General features: G+C 42.6%; 1 protein-coding gene across 1 annotated transcript in view; it reads right to left on the reverse strand.

Annotated features, from left to right (window-relative positions):
- The window catches only part of LOC122556135 (ufm1-specific protease 2-like), a 62933-nt gene that overhangs the window by 24624 nt on the left and 20803 nt on the right, over nt 1-17506 (reverse strand). The window contains exon 5 of the mRNA XM_043702623.1: nt 5952-6015. Within this exon, the coding sequence (XP_043558558.1) occupies nt 5952-6015 (64 nt within the window). The remainder of the gene's footprint in view (nt 1-5951; nt 6016-17506) is intronic.

A 17506-nucleotide genomic window follows, 5' to 3' on the forward strand; every position in this document is an offset into this window, starting at 1 on the left:
ATGATGCATTGTATCACAAGTTATGAACTCCTTGGCTGCTTTTCTGGAAATTTGTTCATGATCATGCTACCAGTTCCTGAAGAAGGGCTTATGCCCGAAACATTGATTCTCCTGTTCCTTGGATGCTACCAGTTTTCAGCATGCTACCAGTTTTCAGCATGCTATCAGTTTTCAGCATGCTACCAGTTCACCCATGCAAGGGCAGTAATACTTCAAACTCAACATTTTATTCTTTGGGTTTCCAGAAGCTGATGTATCAGGCTAGGCAGAGCACTTTCAAATCTCATACTGTCTCATCAGCAGCCCAGAAAACATAATTCAAAAGAATTAAATTCTGCCTCCTCGTTGATAGTCTGATTAACTCTTTCCAAATTGCTGTGTTTTGGAGACTGATTAGCAAGATTAGATCTCATGGAATACAGAGAGAACTGGCCATTTGGATACAGAACTGGTTCGAAGGTAGAGGACAGTGGATGGTGTTGAAGGGTTGCTTTTCAGACTGGAGGCCTGTGAGCAGTGGTATGTCACAAGGATTGGTGCTAGATCCATTGCTTTTCATCATTTATATAAATGATTTGGATATGAACATAGGAGGTATAATTAGTAAGTTAGTAGGTTACACCAAAATTAGATGTGTAGTGGATAGTGAAGAAAGGTTATCTCAGAGTATAATGGGATCTTGATCAGATGGGCCAATGGGCTGAGGAGTGGCAGATGGAATTTAATTTAGATAATTTTGGAAAAGCAAATCAGAGCAAAACTTACACACTTAATGGTAAGGTCCTGGGGAGTGTTGCTGAACAAAGAGACCATTAAGTGCAGGTTCATAGTTCCTTGAAAGTAGAGTTGCAGGTAGATAGGACAGTGAAGAAGGCATTTGGTATGTGTTCCTTTATTGGTCAGAGCACGGAGTATAGGAGTTGGGAGGTCATGTTGTGGCTGTACAAAACATTGGTTAGGCCACTTTTGGAATATTGCATGCAATTCTAGTTTACTTCCTATTGGAAGGATATTGTGAAACTTGAAAGGGTTCAGAAAAGATTGACAAGAATGGTGCCAGAGTTGGAGGATTTGAACTATAGGGAGAGGCTGAATAGGCTGGGGCTTTTCACCGGAATATCAGAGGCTGAGGAGTGACCTTGTAGAGGTTTATAAAATCATGAGGGGCATGGAAAGGATAAATAGACAAGGTTAGGGAGTCCAGAACTAGAGGGCATAGGTTTAGGGTGAGAGGGGAAAGATATAAAAGGTACCTAAGAGGCAACGTTTTCACACAGAGGGTGATAAGTGTATGGAATGCGCTACCAGAGGAAGTGATGGAGGCTGGTACAATTACAGCATTTAAAAGGCATCTGGATGGGTACATGAATAGGAAGGGTTTAAAGAGAGAAATGGGCCAAATGCTGCAAACAGGACTAGATTACGTTAGGATATCTAGTTGGCATGAACAAGTTGGACCGAAGGGTCTGTTTCCATGCTGTATATCTCTATGACTCTACAATTGTCATAGGGTCTCTTCCAGGCTTAACAGAACCAAGTACCAGGTACTGAATTTGTTAATAGCCAACTTCTGCTATCTCTTTAAACATGATGCTCTTCTGGCGGTCACTGTGTCTGTTAGGATCCTTTTAACCATGAGTTCAAAAGTGCAGCCTGGAAAAACATCACAGATCAGACGGCATCCAAGGAGCAGAAGAGTCTGATAGGTCTATGTGGAGGGTTTAACAGAGGGAGAGAAAGAAGATGGACAGGTAGGACGGTTCAAGAGGGCAGTAACTTATTGGAGGGTTGGATCTGGGATGGGATGGGGGGAGGGGAAATAACAAAACTGGTGAAGTCAATGTTGATGCTGTGTGGTTGGAGGGTCCCAAGGCAGAAGATGAGGTGTTCTTCCTCCAGTTGTCGGGTGGCTTGGAATTGGCGGTGGAGGCGGCCCAGGATCAGCATGTCCTTCGCAGAGCGGGAGGGGGTATTGAAGTGGTTGGCCACAGGGCGGTGGAATTGTTTGGTGCATGTGTGCCAGAGATGTTCCCTGAAACAGTTCACGAGTTGGCGTCCTGTCTCCCCAAATGTAGAGGGCACCACATCGAGAGCAAGGGACACAGTAGGTGAGGTGTTTGAATATGCAGGAAAATCCCTGCTGGATGTGGAAGGACCCTTTGGGGCCTTGGACGAAGGTGAGGGGGAGGTGTAGAAGCAGGTTTTACACCTCTTGCGGTGGCAAGGGAAAGTGCTGTGTGTGGGTTGATGGGGGGGGGAATGGACCCAACAAGGAAGTCGCGGAGCGAATAGTCTCTGCGAAACGCAGATAGGGGTGGGGAGGGAAATATCTCTCTGGTGGGGTGGTCTGATTGTTGGTGAAAATGGCGGAGGTTAATGTGCTGAATCAGGAGATTAGTGGGGTGAAGGACGAGGAGGGTTCTATCCTTGTTGCAGTTGGAGGAGTGTGGTTCAAGGGTGAAGGTGTGGGAAGAGGAGGAGATGTGCTGATCCTCACTTTCCACCCCACTAATCTCCAGATAGTGCGTATTATCCTCTGCCATTTCCTCCACCTACAATCAGACCCCACCACCAGAGATGTATATCCCTCCCCACCCCTATCTGCGTTTCGCAGAGACCATTCGCTCCCTGACTCTCTCGTTAGGTCCAAGACTTCCACCAACCCACCCTCCATGCCTGGCACCTTCCCTTGCTGCCCCAAGATGTGTAAAACCTGCGCCAGAACCTCCCCCACACCTCCAGTCCAAAGGATCCTTCCATATCCAGCAGAGATTTTCCTGCACATTTAAAACACCTCATCCACTCAGCCTGTTGCTCTCGATGTGGTTTCCTCTACAATAGGTGGACAGGAAGCTAATTTGCAGAATGTTGCAGGGAACATTTCTGGGACATACGTATCAAACAACCCCACCAACCTGTTGGTCAACCACTTCAACTCCCCCTCTCACTTCCCCGAGGTCACTCAAGTCCTGGGCAGCCTCCTACACAGCCAAATCCAAGCCACATGACGACTGGAGGAAGAATGCCTCACCTTCCATCTTGGGACCCTCCAATCATACAGCATCAACATCGACTTCACCAGTTTCTTTGTCTCCCCTCCCCTTACGACACGGGGTAAACCCTCCTGCTTAATTTAAACCAGCAACACAGAAAAGATTTATCCCGTGAAGTCATCTGTGAAAGTTTGAGAGGCCAAGAACTATTTAAAGTAGAAATCAGAAACTTTATTTCTTAAAGTATAACGGAGAATAATTAACTCAACTATTTACACCTCCTTTCTCTCACCTATCTTTACCTTCCCTTCTATAATACTAGTCTGATAAAACTCCCAATTAAGATTTACAGGAAAATTCAAATTTTAAAACCCAGCCAGCGATCAAATCTCTTTAGATTTAGTAATCTAATCTAATCTTATCTTCATAAGTAGATTGGCTCTCCAGGTCAGTGTTGAGGTTTTTCTCTGTGCAAACTCCTTCTCTAGAAGGTACCTCTGATGAGCAGTTTGTCTGATGGCAGTTCTCCTCCCAACTATTCAATTTTCTCCAGTCTTTTACCCCAAAGCATCAGATTGTGTCATTGGCTTTTAAGATTGTCAATATACTCAATTTAAACTTGACTGGAATTTGATATTTTTCAGGGTATAATTTAAACTGATTGGCCTAATTCGAATCTGTTTTGTTGTTTCCAGGCAACTAGTTACCCCAGTAGCTGGAGAACATTACATTGTGCCTTATTGAGAACACTTGGTGCTGTCACTGCTAGCTTTTACTCTCTTAAAGGTATAGTACACCCATATCTTCATAACACGGGTCAGGAAATTGCAGAAGGAGAACAGAATCCTTGGTCTTGGAGTTTGGAGATGAGTTTTGTTGTAATTAAGGTGCTGAACATGGAGCTAAACTCAAGAAATACAGTTCAAGTCAATGACAGCATCCTTGTTATCCAGATGCTCCAGGGTTGAGTGTAGGGCCAGGGAGATGACGTCTGCCATGGACCAATTGTGATGGTAGACAAATTGGAGTGGATCAAGGCAATCTGTGGGGCTGGAGTTAATGTGTGCCATTACTGACCTCTCAAAACACTTAATAATGATGGACGTCAGAGCTACCAGGTGGTAGTCATTAGGGTGCATTACCTGATGTTGCTTTGGCACTGTGGCAATAGTGGTATTCTTGAAACAGGTGGGAACCTCAGATCAGAGCATGGAGAGGTTAATGTTATTTATGAACATTCCTACCAGCTAGACTGTGCAGGAACAGAGCACACAGCTGGAGACTCCATCCAGTCCAGTTGTTTTTTGTGGATTCACTCTCAAGAAGGCCAATCTGATGCCTGCAATGGTGACTGAGAGTCCAGGTGCACTCAAGGCTGTCGGGGGCAGATGACATCATTTCATAGACCTTCTATTCAAAATGACCATACAATGCTCTGGATCTATGATTTAGGAGTACAGCAAACAAACAAGCTGGTGGGTGTTGCATTTGGAAGCAAGCCTTGTACTGCAAAGACAAATTCTGAAAAATCTCTGAATACAAATCAATAAAAAGCAACACATTTAGCAAAAAAAAAAAGCCTTCATGTAAAGATCATGGTCACCAAAGACCATTCTGATGTGTCAGAACAATTACACAATATACATATTGTATACATGGAGTATGTAGACCAGAAAACTCCAAATATCCAGTATGGGATCAACATTAAACAATAATGATGCCTCTGGCAAACCCATCTTTTCTTGGCCACAAATGAAATCAAAATGATTTGGAAGCACCAATCTATACGTGAATTTATTACCCACATTTACAAAATGAAGTATCCACATTGAAACTTTATTGCTGGAACAGCACAGCAGGTCAGGCAGCATCCAGGGAACAGGAGATTCGACGTTTCGGGCACAGGCCCTTCTTCAGGAATGATTCCTGAAGAAGGGCCTGTGCCCGAAACGTCGAATCTCCTGTTCCCTGGATGCTGCCTGACCTGCTGTGCTGTTCCAGCAATAAAGTTTCAACTTTGATCTCCAGCATCTGCAGACCTCACTTTCTCCTCGAAGTATCCACATTGCCAATGAAGCTAGTTAAGTTTATCTTACTGTATATTGGGAGTCACAGCATGGAAACAGATCCTTCGGTCCAACTCGTCCATCCTGACTAGATATCCTAAATTAATCTAGTCCATTTTCCAGCATTTGGCCCATATCCCTCTAAACCCTTCCTATGCATATACCCATGCAGATGCCATTTAAATGTTGTAATTGTACCAGTCTCCACCACTTCCTCTGGCAGCTAATTCCATACACATACCATCTTTTGTGTGAAAACGTTGCCCCTTGGATCCTTTTAAATCTTTCCCCCCTCACCTATCCCTATAGTTTTCGACTCCTCCACCCCAGCGAAAAGATCTTGAGATTTCACCCTATCCATGCCCCTCCTGATTTTATAAACTTCTATATGGCCACCCTTGAGCATCCAACCCTCCAGGGAAAATAGCCCCAGCTTACACAACTCCCTTATTGCTCAACCCCCCAGTCTCTACAACATTCTTATAAATCTTTGCTGAACCCTTTCAAGTTTCACAACTTTCATCCTATAGCAGGGAGGCCAGAATTGCATGAAGTATTCCAATAGTGGCCTAACCAGTGTCATGTACAGCGGCAACATGACCTCTCAATTCATAAATTCAATGCACTGACCAATAAAAGTAGCATGCCAAATACCTTCTTCACTATCCTAACTACCTGTGACTCCACTTCCAAGGAACTATAAACTTGCACTCTAAGGTCTTTGTTCAGCAACACTCCCTTAGACCTTACCATTAAGTGCATAAGTCCTGCCCTGATTTGCCTTCCAAAATGCAGAACAAGCAAAAACTGGTTGAATTTCTTAAAATCATTAGATATGTTGCAGAAACATTTGAAATAAAAACAAACCATTTTCAAAGATATATAGGCTTACCAGAGGTTTAATCTTTACAGATTTCCTTGCAGGAATCCTTTTAAGGTAGTCATTGACTTCAATGCTGAAATAAAAATTGTGATAAGACATCACACAAATAGAGCCATTTGCACATAATTCATCATTTCCATTCATTTAACTAATCTATTGATTTTCAACTGGCTGAAACATTTCTGCTCACTGAAGTACTTTTTAATCCACAGGTAAAATAACAGTTACAATATAAAATAACAGCAATCAAGGCATTTAGTAGACAGTTGTAAAACCCATGCAACCTACTCCAATATTAGGGAGGGTAACCAGCCATCCTGGCCCATGCTGTGTCCAGATCCTTTCTGTTGAGTATTTCACTCAGTTGTAACAAATCACAATTAGGAAGTCTAATAAGAACATAATGAGACAGAACAGTCTGTAATAGCTGAGGCAACAGAAAAGACAAAGTAGTCTGCGAACCCAACTGGCCCTATGCATCTTCTTTCCTGAAATCTGAATACTTATTGGAAGAACCCTCCCAAAGACCAACTAGTCAACCAAAAGTGGTAACATGAATTGAAATTCTTTATTGTCACGTGGATTCAAGACAAAATACAGTGAAAAGCGTGTACTACTGCTCGTACATAAGCGCTATTCACAGAATAAAGAAAGATAACTTAAAGAGAGAGTACAATTTTTTCTTCTCTGCTGCTGCAGCATACTGCCGTCAGACACCTGCTTCGAGCTTTCCAGCCCATGCCATGCCAGCAAGATGTCTTGCTTTGGGCTTTCCAGCCCAAGCCATACCGCAGAGTGCGTCCTGCTTCGGGTTTCCAAGCCCACGTCAAGCTGGTGAGAGTGTCTCGCTCCGGGCTACACCAGCCCATGGTTTGCCACATGAAGAGTCTCTCCCTTTGGGCTTTCCAGCCCATGCAATGATGCCGAGACAGTGTCCCACTCTGGGCTTTTCAGCCCATGCTATACTGCATGGATGTCCCGCTCTGGGCTACATCAGCCCACACCCTGCCACTGAGTGTCCCCGCTTCAGGCTACACCAGCCCATGGCTTGCCACATGAAGAGTCTCGCCCTTCGGGCTTTCCAGCCCATGCCATGATGCCGAGACAGTGTCCTGCTCTGGCTTTTCAGCCCACACCGTGCCAGTAAGTGTCCCGCTTCGGGCTTTCTTGCCCATGCTATGCCATTGTGAGGCGCCTACACTGATCGACTCTGTAGCCTTGCTGCCTCTGAAAATGCTGCCACCATTCCAGAGCCCATCGAAGCTGCCTCCTGCCAAAGAACTCTCTTTACAAGGTAAGTTTGAGGAAGAGGGAGAAGGAAAAAGAATAATAGAAAAAATGCAGAGGAGGAGCAGGACAAGCCCGGGTACAGGAGCCCAAACGCTGTCCCGTCCGCTGCTGCCATCTTTGTATAGGCAAAAGTAAGACCATTGTGTTTACCACCAAAAATGGCTAGAAGAAAGTTAAACTGACTTAGTTGGCAGAGTCCTGAAAGATATATCTGTCCATAAGTGCCTGTGGAAAATAGTGAGAGAACCAACATGAGGGAAAAGTGTACTGGATTTCACTCATCTACCAATCGCAGATGCATCTAACCATGAAAACATTGATAAGTGTGACCACTTTAGAGAAACAAAATTCGGATTTCAGTCCATACTCACGCCATCGTATTGTGCTGCTTCCACCTGTCTCAACAAGATTTAGCATATGTGTTGTATCACAAAACTGAATATCCATGAGTCATTGTGGAGGATCTGCAGCAGAATAGTATCCTATCACAACCTGTAACACGATTGCTGAACCTAACCTTGACTGTACCATCAGATCCTCAGGACATTAGCCATGGCCAGGAGTTTCAAATCACATCACAATTTTAAATTCAATTAGTTAATAAATGTATGGAATTGAAAGCTAGTCTCAGTAATGGTGTCATGAAAATATCAATTGCCATAACAACTTGCCCAGTTCATATATGTTCTTTATTGAAGGTTTCTGTCACCCTTACCTCATCTAGCCTAAATGGGACTTCAGACTCACAGCAAAATGGGTGATTAATGTCTGCTCCCTGAATGGTGTGGCAAGCCACTCAACTGTATCAATCACTACAGAAACATCAGAGAAGAGAAAGAAAACGACTAAACATTTGGTATCTGTAGGTGTATCGGTGTCATATGGAGTGTACAGTTCAAATAGGAGACTCGGGATCACATTCTCAAAGTAATTAAGGATGAGCAACAAAAGAATAAAAGGAGGAGCAATCATTGAGGGACTGCAGCAGTGTGGGTCCTTGACACACACCCAGAGAGACAGAGAGAAAGAGACAGAGACAGAGACAGAGACAGAGACAGAGAGAGAGAGAGAGAGAGAGAGAGAGGCCAAGTGAGCTACTGCCTACAGTTGAAAATTTAATGCAAAGTGGAAATTTGACAGAAAGTGCAACAGAAGTACAAAGGGGAACAGAGGTGCATAGGATGACAGAGGTACTTTAACGAGGGTTTGCTATAAGTAGTAATCTCTGCAAAGCGGGAGGTAAATGGGAGAGGATAAAAGGCATGTGCAGGGGATTAAACTGATTGGTGAGTTGGACTATTGAATATTTCTAGTCTTTCAAGTAAAAGGGAGAACACATAAAATATATTCAGGGAAGTTTCCTGGATCAATATGTTGTGGATTCAACCAGGGCTCAGGGAATTTTGAATCAGGTGTAATGAAGAAGGTTTAATAAATAATTTCAGTGTAAAAGATCCTTTAGGAAACAGTAACCATAACATGATAGAATTCAGCTTGAACAGAGATCTGCATCGGAAATAACTGCTCAACTTAAATGAGCATAATTGCAAAGGAATAAAACCAGAGCTGGTCAGAGTGGACGAGGAAATTAGCAGTAAAGATGGTTGATGAACAATGGAGACATTTAAGAAAATAGTTCATGACTCACACCAAAGACATATTCCAGAGAGGAAGGAAGATTCTAGGAAGGGGATAGCCATACAATGGTTTAATAGTGAAGTTAAGGATCGCATCAAATTAAAGAAACAAATTGCAGCAAAGATTAGTGTGTGATGATACCATGCTTTAAGACATTTATTTTGTCCTTTGATGTAATGAAGAGAGATTGAGACAGAGATAGAGAGTGATCTGTTCCAAGACAATGAATTAAACAGCTTATGAGGCCATGTGGATTTCATTATTGAAGATGGAACAATAGATGAGGTCAGGCTTCTACAGAACCAGGATTTTAGTATAACCTCCAGTTCTACAGGTTCAACACTGTGTTGGTGAAGAAACGTCTCTTCCTCTCACTCCTAAATGACTTATTTTTACTTCTATGTTACTCAAAATGGCGCCAGAGTGTGGCGAGAGTTGAAGCTTTTCACTGCATTTTTTTCCTTAAATACAAATGACAATATATCAACCAATCAATCTACTCGATATCCTTAGACTATGATCCCTGGATCTGGATTCATCGGTTATTGGAAATGTCATTGCTTTTACCCTGCCTAGTTCTATTAGAATTTACAGGTTTCAATGAAATTACCCCTTCATTCTTCTAAACTTCAGTCAATATAGTCCTAACCGATCCAGTCTCTCTGTATGTCAGTCTTTCCATCAGAAGAATCAACCTGGTAAACTTCTGTTGCACTCCGTCCATAGCCAGCTACATGCTTCTCAGAAAAGGAGGCCAAATTTGCAATGGTCAATAGCACCACATCCTCGAATAGGGAACTGGGATCTTAGAGTCAGAGATGTACAGCACGGAAACAAACCCTTCGGTCCAACTCGTCCATGCCAACCAGATATCCCAACCCAAACTAGTCCCACCTGCTAGCACCCGGCCCATATCCCTCCAAACCCTTCTATTCAAATACCCATCCAGATGCCTTTTAAATGTTGCAATAGTACCAGCCTCCACCACTTCCTCTGGCAGCTCATTCCATACACATACCACCCTCTGCGTGAAAAGGGGGCCCCTTAGGTCTCTTTTATAACTTTCCCCTCTCACCCTTAACCTATGCCCTCTAGTCTGGTGTCTCCCAATCCAGGGAAATTCTTTGTCTATTTAGCATATCCATGCCCCTCATTATTTTATAAACCTCTAGAAGATCATCTCTCAGTCTCCGACACTCCAGGGAAAACAGCCCCAGTTTATTCAACCTCTCCCTCTAGCTCAAATCCTCCAGTGTTTTATTCAACCTCTCCCTCTAGCTCAAATCCTCCAGTGTGAAAAACGACCCTCCACCACCACTCTCTGTCTTCTACCTTCAAGCCAGTTTTGTATCCAAATGGCTAGTTCTCCCTGTATTCCATGAGATCTATGAGGAGAAAGTGAGGTCTGCAGATGCTGGAGATCAGAGATGGAAATGTGTTGCTGGAAAAGAGGGCTAATGCCCGAAACGTCGATTCTCCTGTTCCCTAGATGCTGCCTGACCTGCTGCGCTTTTCCAGCAACACATTTCCATCTTCCATGAGATCTAACCTTGCTGACCAGTCTCCCATGGGGAACCTTGACGAACGCCTTACTAAAGTCCATTCGGATCACGTCTACTGCTCTGCCCTGATCAATCCTCTGTTACTTCTTCAAAACACTCAATCAAATTTGTGATACATGATTTCCCATGCACAAAGAGTGGTGACTATCCCTAATCAGTCCTTGCCTTTCCAAATATATGTAAATCCTGTCCCTCAGGATTCCCTCCAACAACTTGCCCACCACCGACATCAGGTCTATTGTTCCCTGATTGTCCTGACCATCTTTCTTAAACAGTGGCACCACGTTAGCCAACCCCCAGTCTTTCGATGACTACCTGTAACTATCGATGATACAAATGTCTCAGCAAGGGGCCCAGCAATCACTTCCCTAGCTTGCCACAGAGTTCTAGGGTACATCTGATCAGGTCCTGGGGCTATATCCACTTTTATGGCTTTCAAGACATCCTGCACTTCATCCACTGAAATATGGACATTTTTCAAGATGTCACCATCTATTTCCCTACATTCTATATCTTCCATGTCCTTCTTCTCAGTAAACACTGATGCAAAATATTCGTTTAGTATCTCCCCTATCTCCAGCATTTTCTTTCACCCTATCAGGAATATACTATCTCTGGACTATCGTTATCTCATTTCTGAAAGCTTCTCATTTTCCAGCCATCCCTCTATCTGCGAACATCTGCCTCCCAATCAGCTTTTGAAAGTTCTTGCCCAGTACTGTCAAAATTTGCCTTCCTCCAGTTTAGAACTTCAACTTTTAGATCCGGTCTATCCTTTTCCATCATTATTTTAGATCTAATAGAATTATGGTCGCTGGCCCCAAAGTGCTCCCCCACTGACACCTCAGTCACCTGCCCTGCCTTATTTCCCAAGAGTAGGTCAAGTTTTGCATATTCTCTAGTAGGTATATCTACATACTGAATCAGAATATTTTCTTGTACACACTTAACAAATTCTTTTCCATCTAAACTCTTAACACTATGGCAGTCCTAGTCTATGTTTAGAAAGTTAAAATTCCCTACCATAACCACCCTATAATTCTTACAGATAACTGAGATCTCCTTACAAATTTGTTTCTCAATTTCCTGCTGACTATTAGGGGTCTATTGTACAATCCCAATGAGGTGATCCCTTTCTTATTTCTCAGTTCCACCCAAATAACTTCCCTGGATGTATTTCCAGGAATACCCTCCTTCAGTACAGGTGTAATACTATCCCTGATCAAAAACGCCATTACCCCTCCTCTCTTGCCTCCATTTCTGTCCTTCCTGCAGTATTTGTATCCTGGAATATTAAGCTGCCAGTCCTGTCCATCCCTGAGCCACGTTTCTGTAATTGCTAGGATATCCCAGTCCGATGTTCCTAACCATGTCCTGGATTCATCTGCCTTCCCTGTTAGGCCTCTTGCATTGAAATAAATGCAGTTTAATTTATCAGTCCTAATTTGTTCTCTGCTTTGTCCCTGCCTGCCCTGACTGTTTGACTCACTTCTTTTCTCAACTGTACCAGTCTCCGATTGATTTCTTTCCTCACCAGCTCCCTGGGTCCCAAACCCCACCTTACCAGTTTAACTCCTCTCAAGCAGCTCTATCAAATCTCCCTGCCAGTATATTAGTCCCCTTTTATTTCAGGTGCAATCTGTTCTTCTTATACAGGTCATTTCTCCCCCAGAAGAGATTCCAATGATCCAAAAATGTGAACCTTTCTCCGATACACCAGCTCCTCAGCTATACATTCATCTGCTTGATCCTCCTATTTCTACCCTCATTAACTTGTAGCACCGGGAGTAATCCAAACATTAATACTCTCGAGGACCTCTTTTTTAAATTCCTGCTAAACCCTCTATATTCTCCCTTCAGAATCCCATCCTTTTCCCTTCCTATGTTATTGGTTCCAATGTGTACAATGACCTCCTGCTGGGTACTCACCCCCTTGAGAACATTTTCTTTCCTCTCTGAGACATTCTTGATCCTGGCACCTGGGAAGGAACACACCATTCTGATTTTTCGCTGCTTGCACAGAAACGTCATTCTGTGCCTGGGACTAGAGACTCCCCTAACATAAATCGATCTCATGGAACCTGACGTACCCTTAATTGCATTAGAGCTAGTCTCGATACCGGAAACTTGGCTGTCCATGTTACATTCCCCTGAGAATCCATCACCCCTTACATTTTCCAAAACAGCATACTTGTTGGGGATAGCCACAGAAGACTCCTGCACTACTTAACTACCTCTTATCTTTCCTGGAATTAACCCATCTATGTGACTGTATCTGCAACTTTTCTCCCTTCCTATAACTGCCAACAATCACACCCCCTTGCTCTTGTAAATTCCTCATTGCTTCTAACTGTCGCTCCAACCGATCCATTCAATCTGATACGATTTGCAACCAACGGGATTTATTGCAGATATGATCCTCAGTAACATAAATTCTCCCTAAACTCCCACATCCGACAAGAAGAGCATATCACTCTATAAAGGTCCATTTTTGCTTCTTACAATCCACAGACCCAGAAAATAGTACCATTTTATTCCTCTACAAAACACTGCTCTAGGCTAACTTAATACTTATGGCTTATATTTTTAAATTTAATCAAGAGACATATCTCAATAAAACATATAAATCAAGAAAGAACCACTCTGTTCACTATTGTAAATTTACAGCAAGGCTATACTTAAAACTATTCACTTATCTGTGCTGTGACCTCTCCAAAACAGGTTCCTCCAAGGTCAGTTATGAATTTCACTGTTTGTTCCTTTTCCTAGACGCACTCTGATGTCTAGCGATACATGAATTCAACAGCAAAGACAGTAACTGCGCAGGTTCACTGCTGTGTCAGTTAGCAGTGTAGGTTTCTTTCTCACTCTCCTGCACTGACCTGACCATGTCTGTTCCTCTCCCTTTTAAAAGTGCCGTTGTTTTGACTTTTTTTCTCCAAAGTTCCAAAACAATGCGACAGCATATAAAAAAAATTGCTGCTTCTGGATTTTGAGGAAATCACCTTCAACACCTAAAACAACTCAAAAAGGGAGCAGCCTGTTACAGCCAGAAATTTTTCCCATCCTCCATCTTGGATTAGCCAGAACTTAGTGAATAGGTAAGACAAAACAAGACATAGGTGCAGACGGGGCCATTCAGCCCACCGAATATACTCCCACCATTCAATGAGATTATGGCTGATCCAATAATCAACTCACTTTCCTGCCTTTTCCACATAGTCCTTAATTTTCTTACTGATTGAAAATAGGTCTATCTCAACCTGAACTTAAGGGAATTTATATTTGCCAGGAATTGGTGTTGGAGAGACTGTTAGGTCTGAAGGTTGATAAGTCCCCGGGGCCTGATGGTCTACATCCCAGGGTACTGAAGGAGGTGGCTCGAGAAATCGTGGATGCGTTGGTGATTATTTTTCAGAGTTCGATAGATTTGGGATTGGAGGGTGGCTAATGTTATACCACTTTTTAAGAAAAGTGGGAGAGAGAAAGCAGAAAATTGTAGACCAGTTAGTCTGAACTTAGTGGTGGGAAATATGCTGGAGTCTATTATAAAAGATGACATTACGACACATCTGGATAGTAGTAACATGATAGGTCAGAGTCAGCATGGATTTATGAAGGGAAAGTCCTGCTTGACTAATCTTCTGGAATTTTTTGAGGATGTAACTCTGAAGATGGACAAGGGAGATCCAGTAGATGTGGTGTACCTGGACTTTCAGAAAGCTTTTGATAAAGTCCCACATGGGAGGTTAGTGAGCAAAATTAGGGCGCATGGTATTGGGGGCAAAGTACTAACTTGGGTTTAAAGCTGGTTGGCTGATAGGAAACAAAGAATAGTGATAAACGGCTCCATTTCGGAATGGCAGGCAGTGACCAGTGGGGTACCACAGGGATCAGTACTAGGACCGCAGCTTTTTACAATATACGTTAATGATATAGAAGATGGTATTAGTAATAACATTAGCAAATTTGCTGATGATACTAAGCTGGGTGGCAGGGTGAAATGTCATGAGGATGTTAGGAGATTACAGGGTGACCTGGACAAAGTTAGGTGAGTGGTCAGATGCATGGCAGATGCAGTTTAATGTGGATAAATGTATGGTTATTCACTTTGGTGGCAAGAACAGGAAGGCAGATTACTACCTAAATGGAATCAATTTAGGTAAAGGGGCAGTACAGAGAGATCTGGGTGTTCTTGCACACCAGTCAATGAAGGTAAGCATGCTGGTACAGCAGGTAGTGAAGAAGGCTAATAGCATGCTGGCCTTCATAACAAGAGGGATTGAGTACAGAAGCAAAGAGGTTTTTCTGCAGCTGTACAGGGCCCTGGGTGAGACCAGAACTGCACACAATACTCCAGGTGTGAGGAAAGACATTCTGGCTATAGAGGGAGTGCAGCGTAAGTTCACGAGGTCAATTCCCGAAATGGCGGGACTACCTTACACTGAAAGATTTGAGCGACTGGGCTTGTATACCCTTGAGTTTAGAAGACTGAGAGGGAATCTGATTGAGACATATAAGATTATTAAAGGTTTGGACACTCTGGCGGCAGGAAACATGTTTCCGCTGATGGGTGAGTGCCAAACCAGAGGACACAGCTTAAAAATACAGGGTAGACCATTTAGGACAAGAGATGAGGAGAAACTTTTTCACCCAGAGAGTGGTGGCTGTGTGGAATGCGCTTCCCCAGAGGGCTGTGGAGGCCCAGTCTCTGGATTCATTTAAAGAAAGAGTTGGATAGAGCTCTCAAGGATAGTGGAATCAAGGGTTATGGAGATAAGGCAGGAACAAGATACTGATTAAGGATGATCAGCCATGATCATATTGAATGGTGGTGCAGGCTCGAAGGACAGAATGGCCTACTCCTGCACCTATTGTCTATTGTCAACCTTGAATAGCAGTTCCTCAACAACCAGAATGAAAAGTTAATGTCTGAACCAATAGCAAATCAGATACACAGTGTGAAATCATGAATGGCAAAGAAAGGCTTCGAGAGAGAGCAATAAGAAAAAGAGAAAGCTAATAAATGATATTTAATTTTTCAAAATCTCCAACAATAATTCAAATCTAAAGCTATTTGACTCCATAATTGTACAAACTAATTTCCATTGCCAGAGAGGTTGTTCAGTTTGGAAGTATTTGAGACTTATCATGCTTAAAATTTATTTGGATTGGAGAGGACAATCTCTCAGTTTTTTTCGCAACTGTAGCTTTTATATCACATAAATAAAACAATCTTACACCATTCCCTGTATTTCCAATGCTCGTCTTTCAATGACATGGCACAGTGTCTGAAAAACAATACAAACTAGCAGAAACTTGCAGGGTTCTACGGTGAAATATTCCATTATAGTAAACTTTGGTTGGATATTTACTTTTGAGCAAAGTAAAATATTAACCTACCTGATAGCCTCTTAAAGCAGTATTGTAAATTGTATCAAACTTAAATTTAAAATTAACCCCTCCGGAGCCACAGGTTGTGAAAATCCTAAATCGTATCAATGGACACTGTGTGCTCTCTCTTCAGGGGCACTCAGGTGTGCACATACCACAGAAGAGACACAGGCAGTCAGCACCCTCATCAGTGCATCTATGTATTTTTTTTTAAACAATACTACAATCAGAACTGCATGTAGCACTCAAAAGATTTGACCTATGTGGATTTAGCATAACTTCTCTACTTTTTTATTCTGCCCTTCTAGATTTAAAAGATGGGGCTTGTTTTGCTATTTTACAGAATAAATCAGAACGGAATGGAATGGAATGGAATAGAACAGAATGGAAATTTATTTGTCACATGTACTTTTACATAAAAAATACATTGAAAAGTTTTATAAGTCTCCCAACCATAATGCCTATATTAATGACAAAAATCATATATAATAATCAAAATAAAGTAAAATTAAGACAAAAGTTCATCACAGTTAACTGCTCCTGGGCTTGGGGAAAGCAGAGTAAGGAACAATGGAAGGCCCTGTAAATGTAGCTAGGACAAGACTGCCATTCCAGAACGAGAACACCATGCCGGGACAAGACCGCCACGTCACGCCTCTGGAATATTGGGTTGGAAGCCTCCACCAAAGAAGACCGTCATGCTTGGCCGAGACCTCTTGCCAGGCCACTGGAATACCTGGATGTAGAAGATGAAGAAGACCTCCACACAGGAATAAATCCTTTACACCAGGATGAGATATGCTGGGACAAGACCATTAAACCATACTGAGACTGCGACTTCCCCTTTAGGCGCCCATTCCTAGCTGCGGACCTGCATTCTCAGCCTAGCTTCCAAGTCCGGGCCAGTGGAGTCAGCCCAGCACCTGCTCCTCAATCACCGGGAGAACCCGGCTGGAGTGGAACGGTGTCCAGATCACCCTGGTGCTGCTGCCAGGGGCCTTCTCCTTCACCAGTGATTGCCAGACTTAAAAAGAAAAGAAAACGAAGAAAAAAATAAAAAGAGCTAAAAAGAAGAGAAAAGAAAGAATGAACGCTGACTGGTGTGGACAAACCTCAGGTTCAGCCCACCTCCTCCACTTGCACCTTGTGCATCACTTGCTTTGCTAACACATTACACACATTTAATGATTGATGTATTTGTACTCCGAGATTCCAGTCATTATCTACCTCAGACAGAACTTTCTCATTTTGTAAGAAGTTCCCTCTCTAATCATATTACTGTGTCACACATTTATATGCTTTGAACTTAACTTGCTAATTATTTAGCCATTCTGCAACTTCATTAATGTTCTCCGAAAATTCATTAGAAGCAACGTTAGTACTCCCAATTTGATAACATCTGCAAATTACAAAAGTTTGGCTTTTGATTCAAAACTCCAAATCCTAATTAATCTGTCACTCAATGAGCCAATAGTATTATTTGGCATAAAGCTACATATATTCTCAAAAAAAATTCACATTGCAGAAACCTGCATTCTTATGGTGATAGTTTACTCTGTGAAAGACACAAGGTATTTCACAGGACCACTATCAAATTTGACACCAAGGAGATATTGGTCAAGGAGGTTGGTTTAAAGTAACACCAGAAAGGAAGTTAAAAATCACACAACACCAGGTTAT

Source organism: Chiloscyllium plagiosum, chromosome 2 (assembly GCF_004010195.1).
Source record: "Chiloscyllium plagiosum isolate BGI_BamShark_2017 chromosome 2, ASM401019v2, whole genome shotgun sequence".
NCBI classification, from domain to species: Eukaryota; Metazoa; Chordata; class Chondrichthyes; order Orectolobiformes; family Hemiscylliidae; genus Chiloscyllium; species Chiloscyllium plagiosum.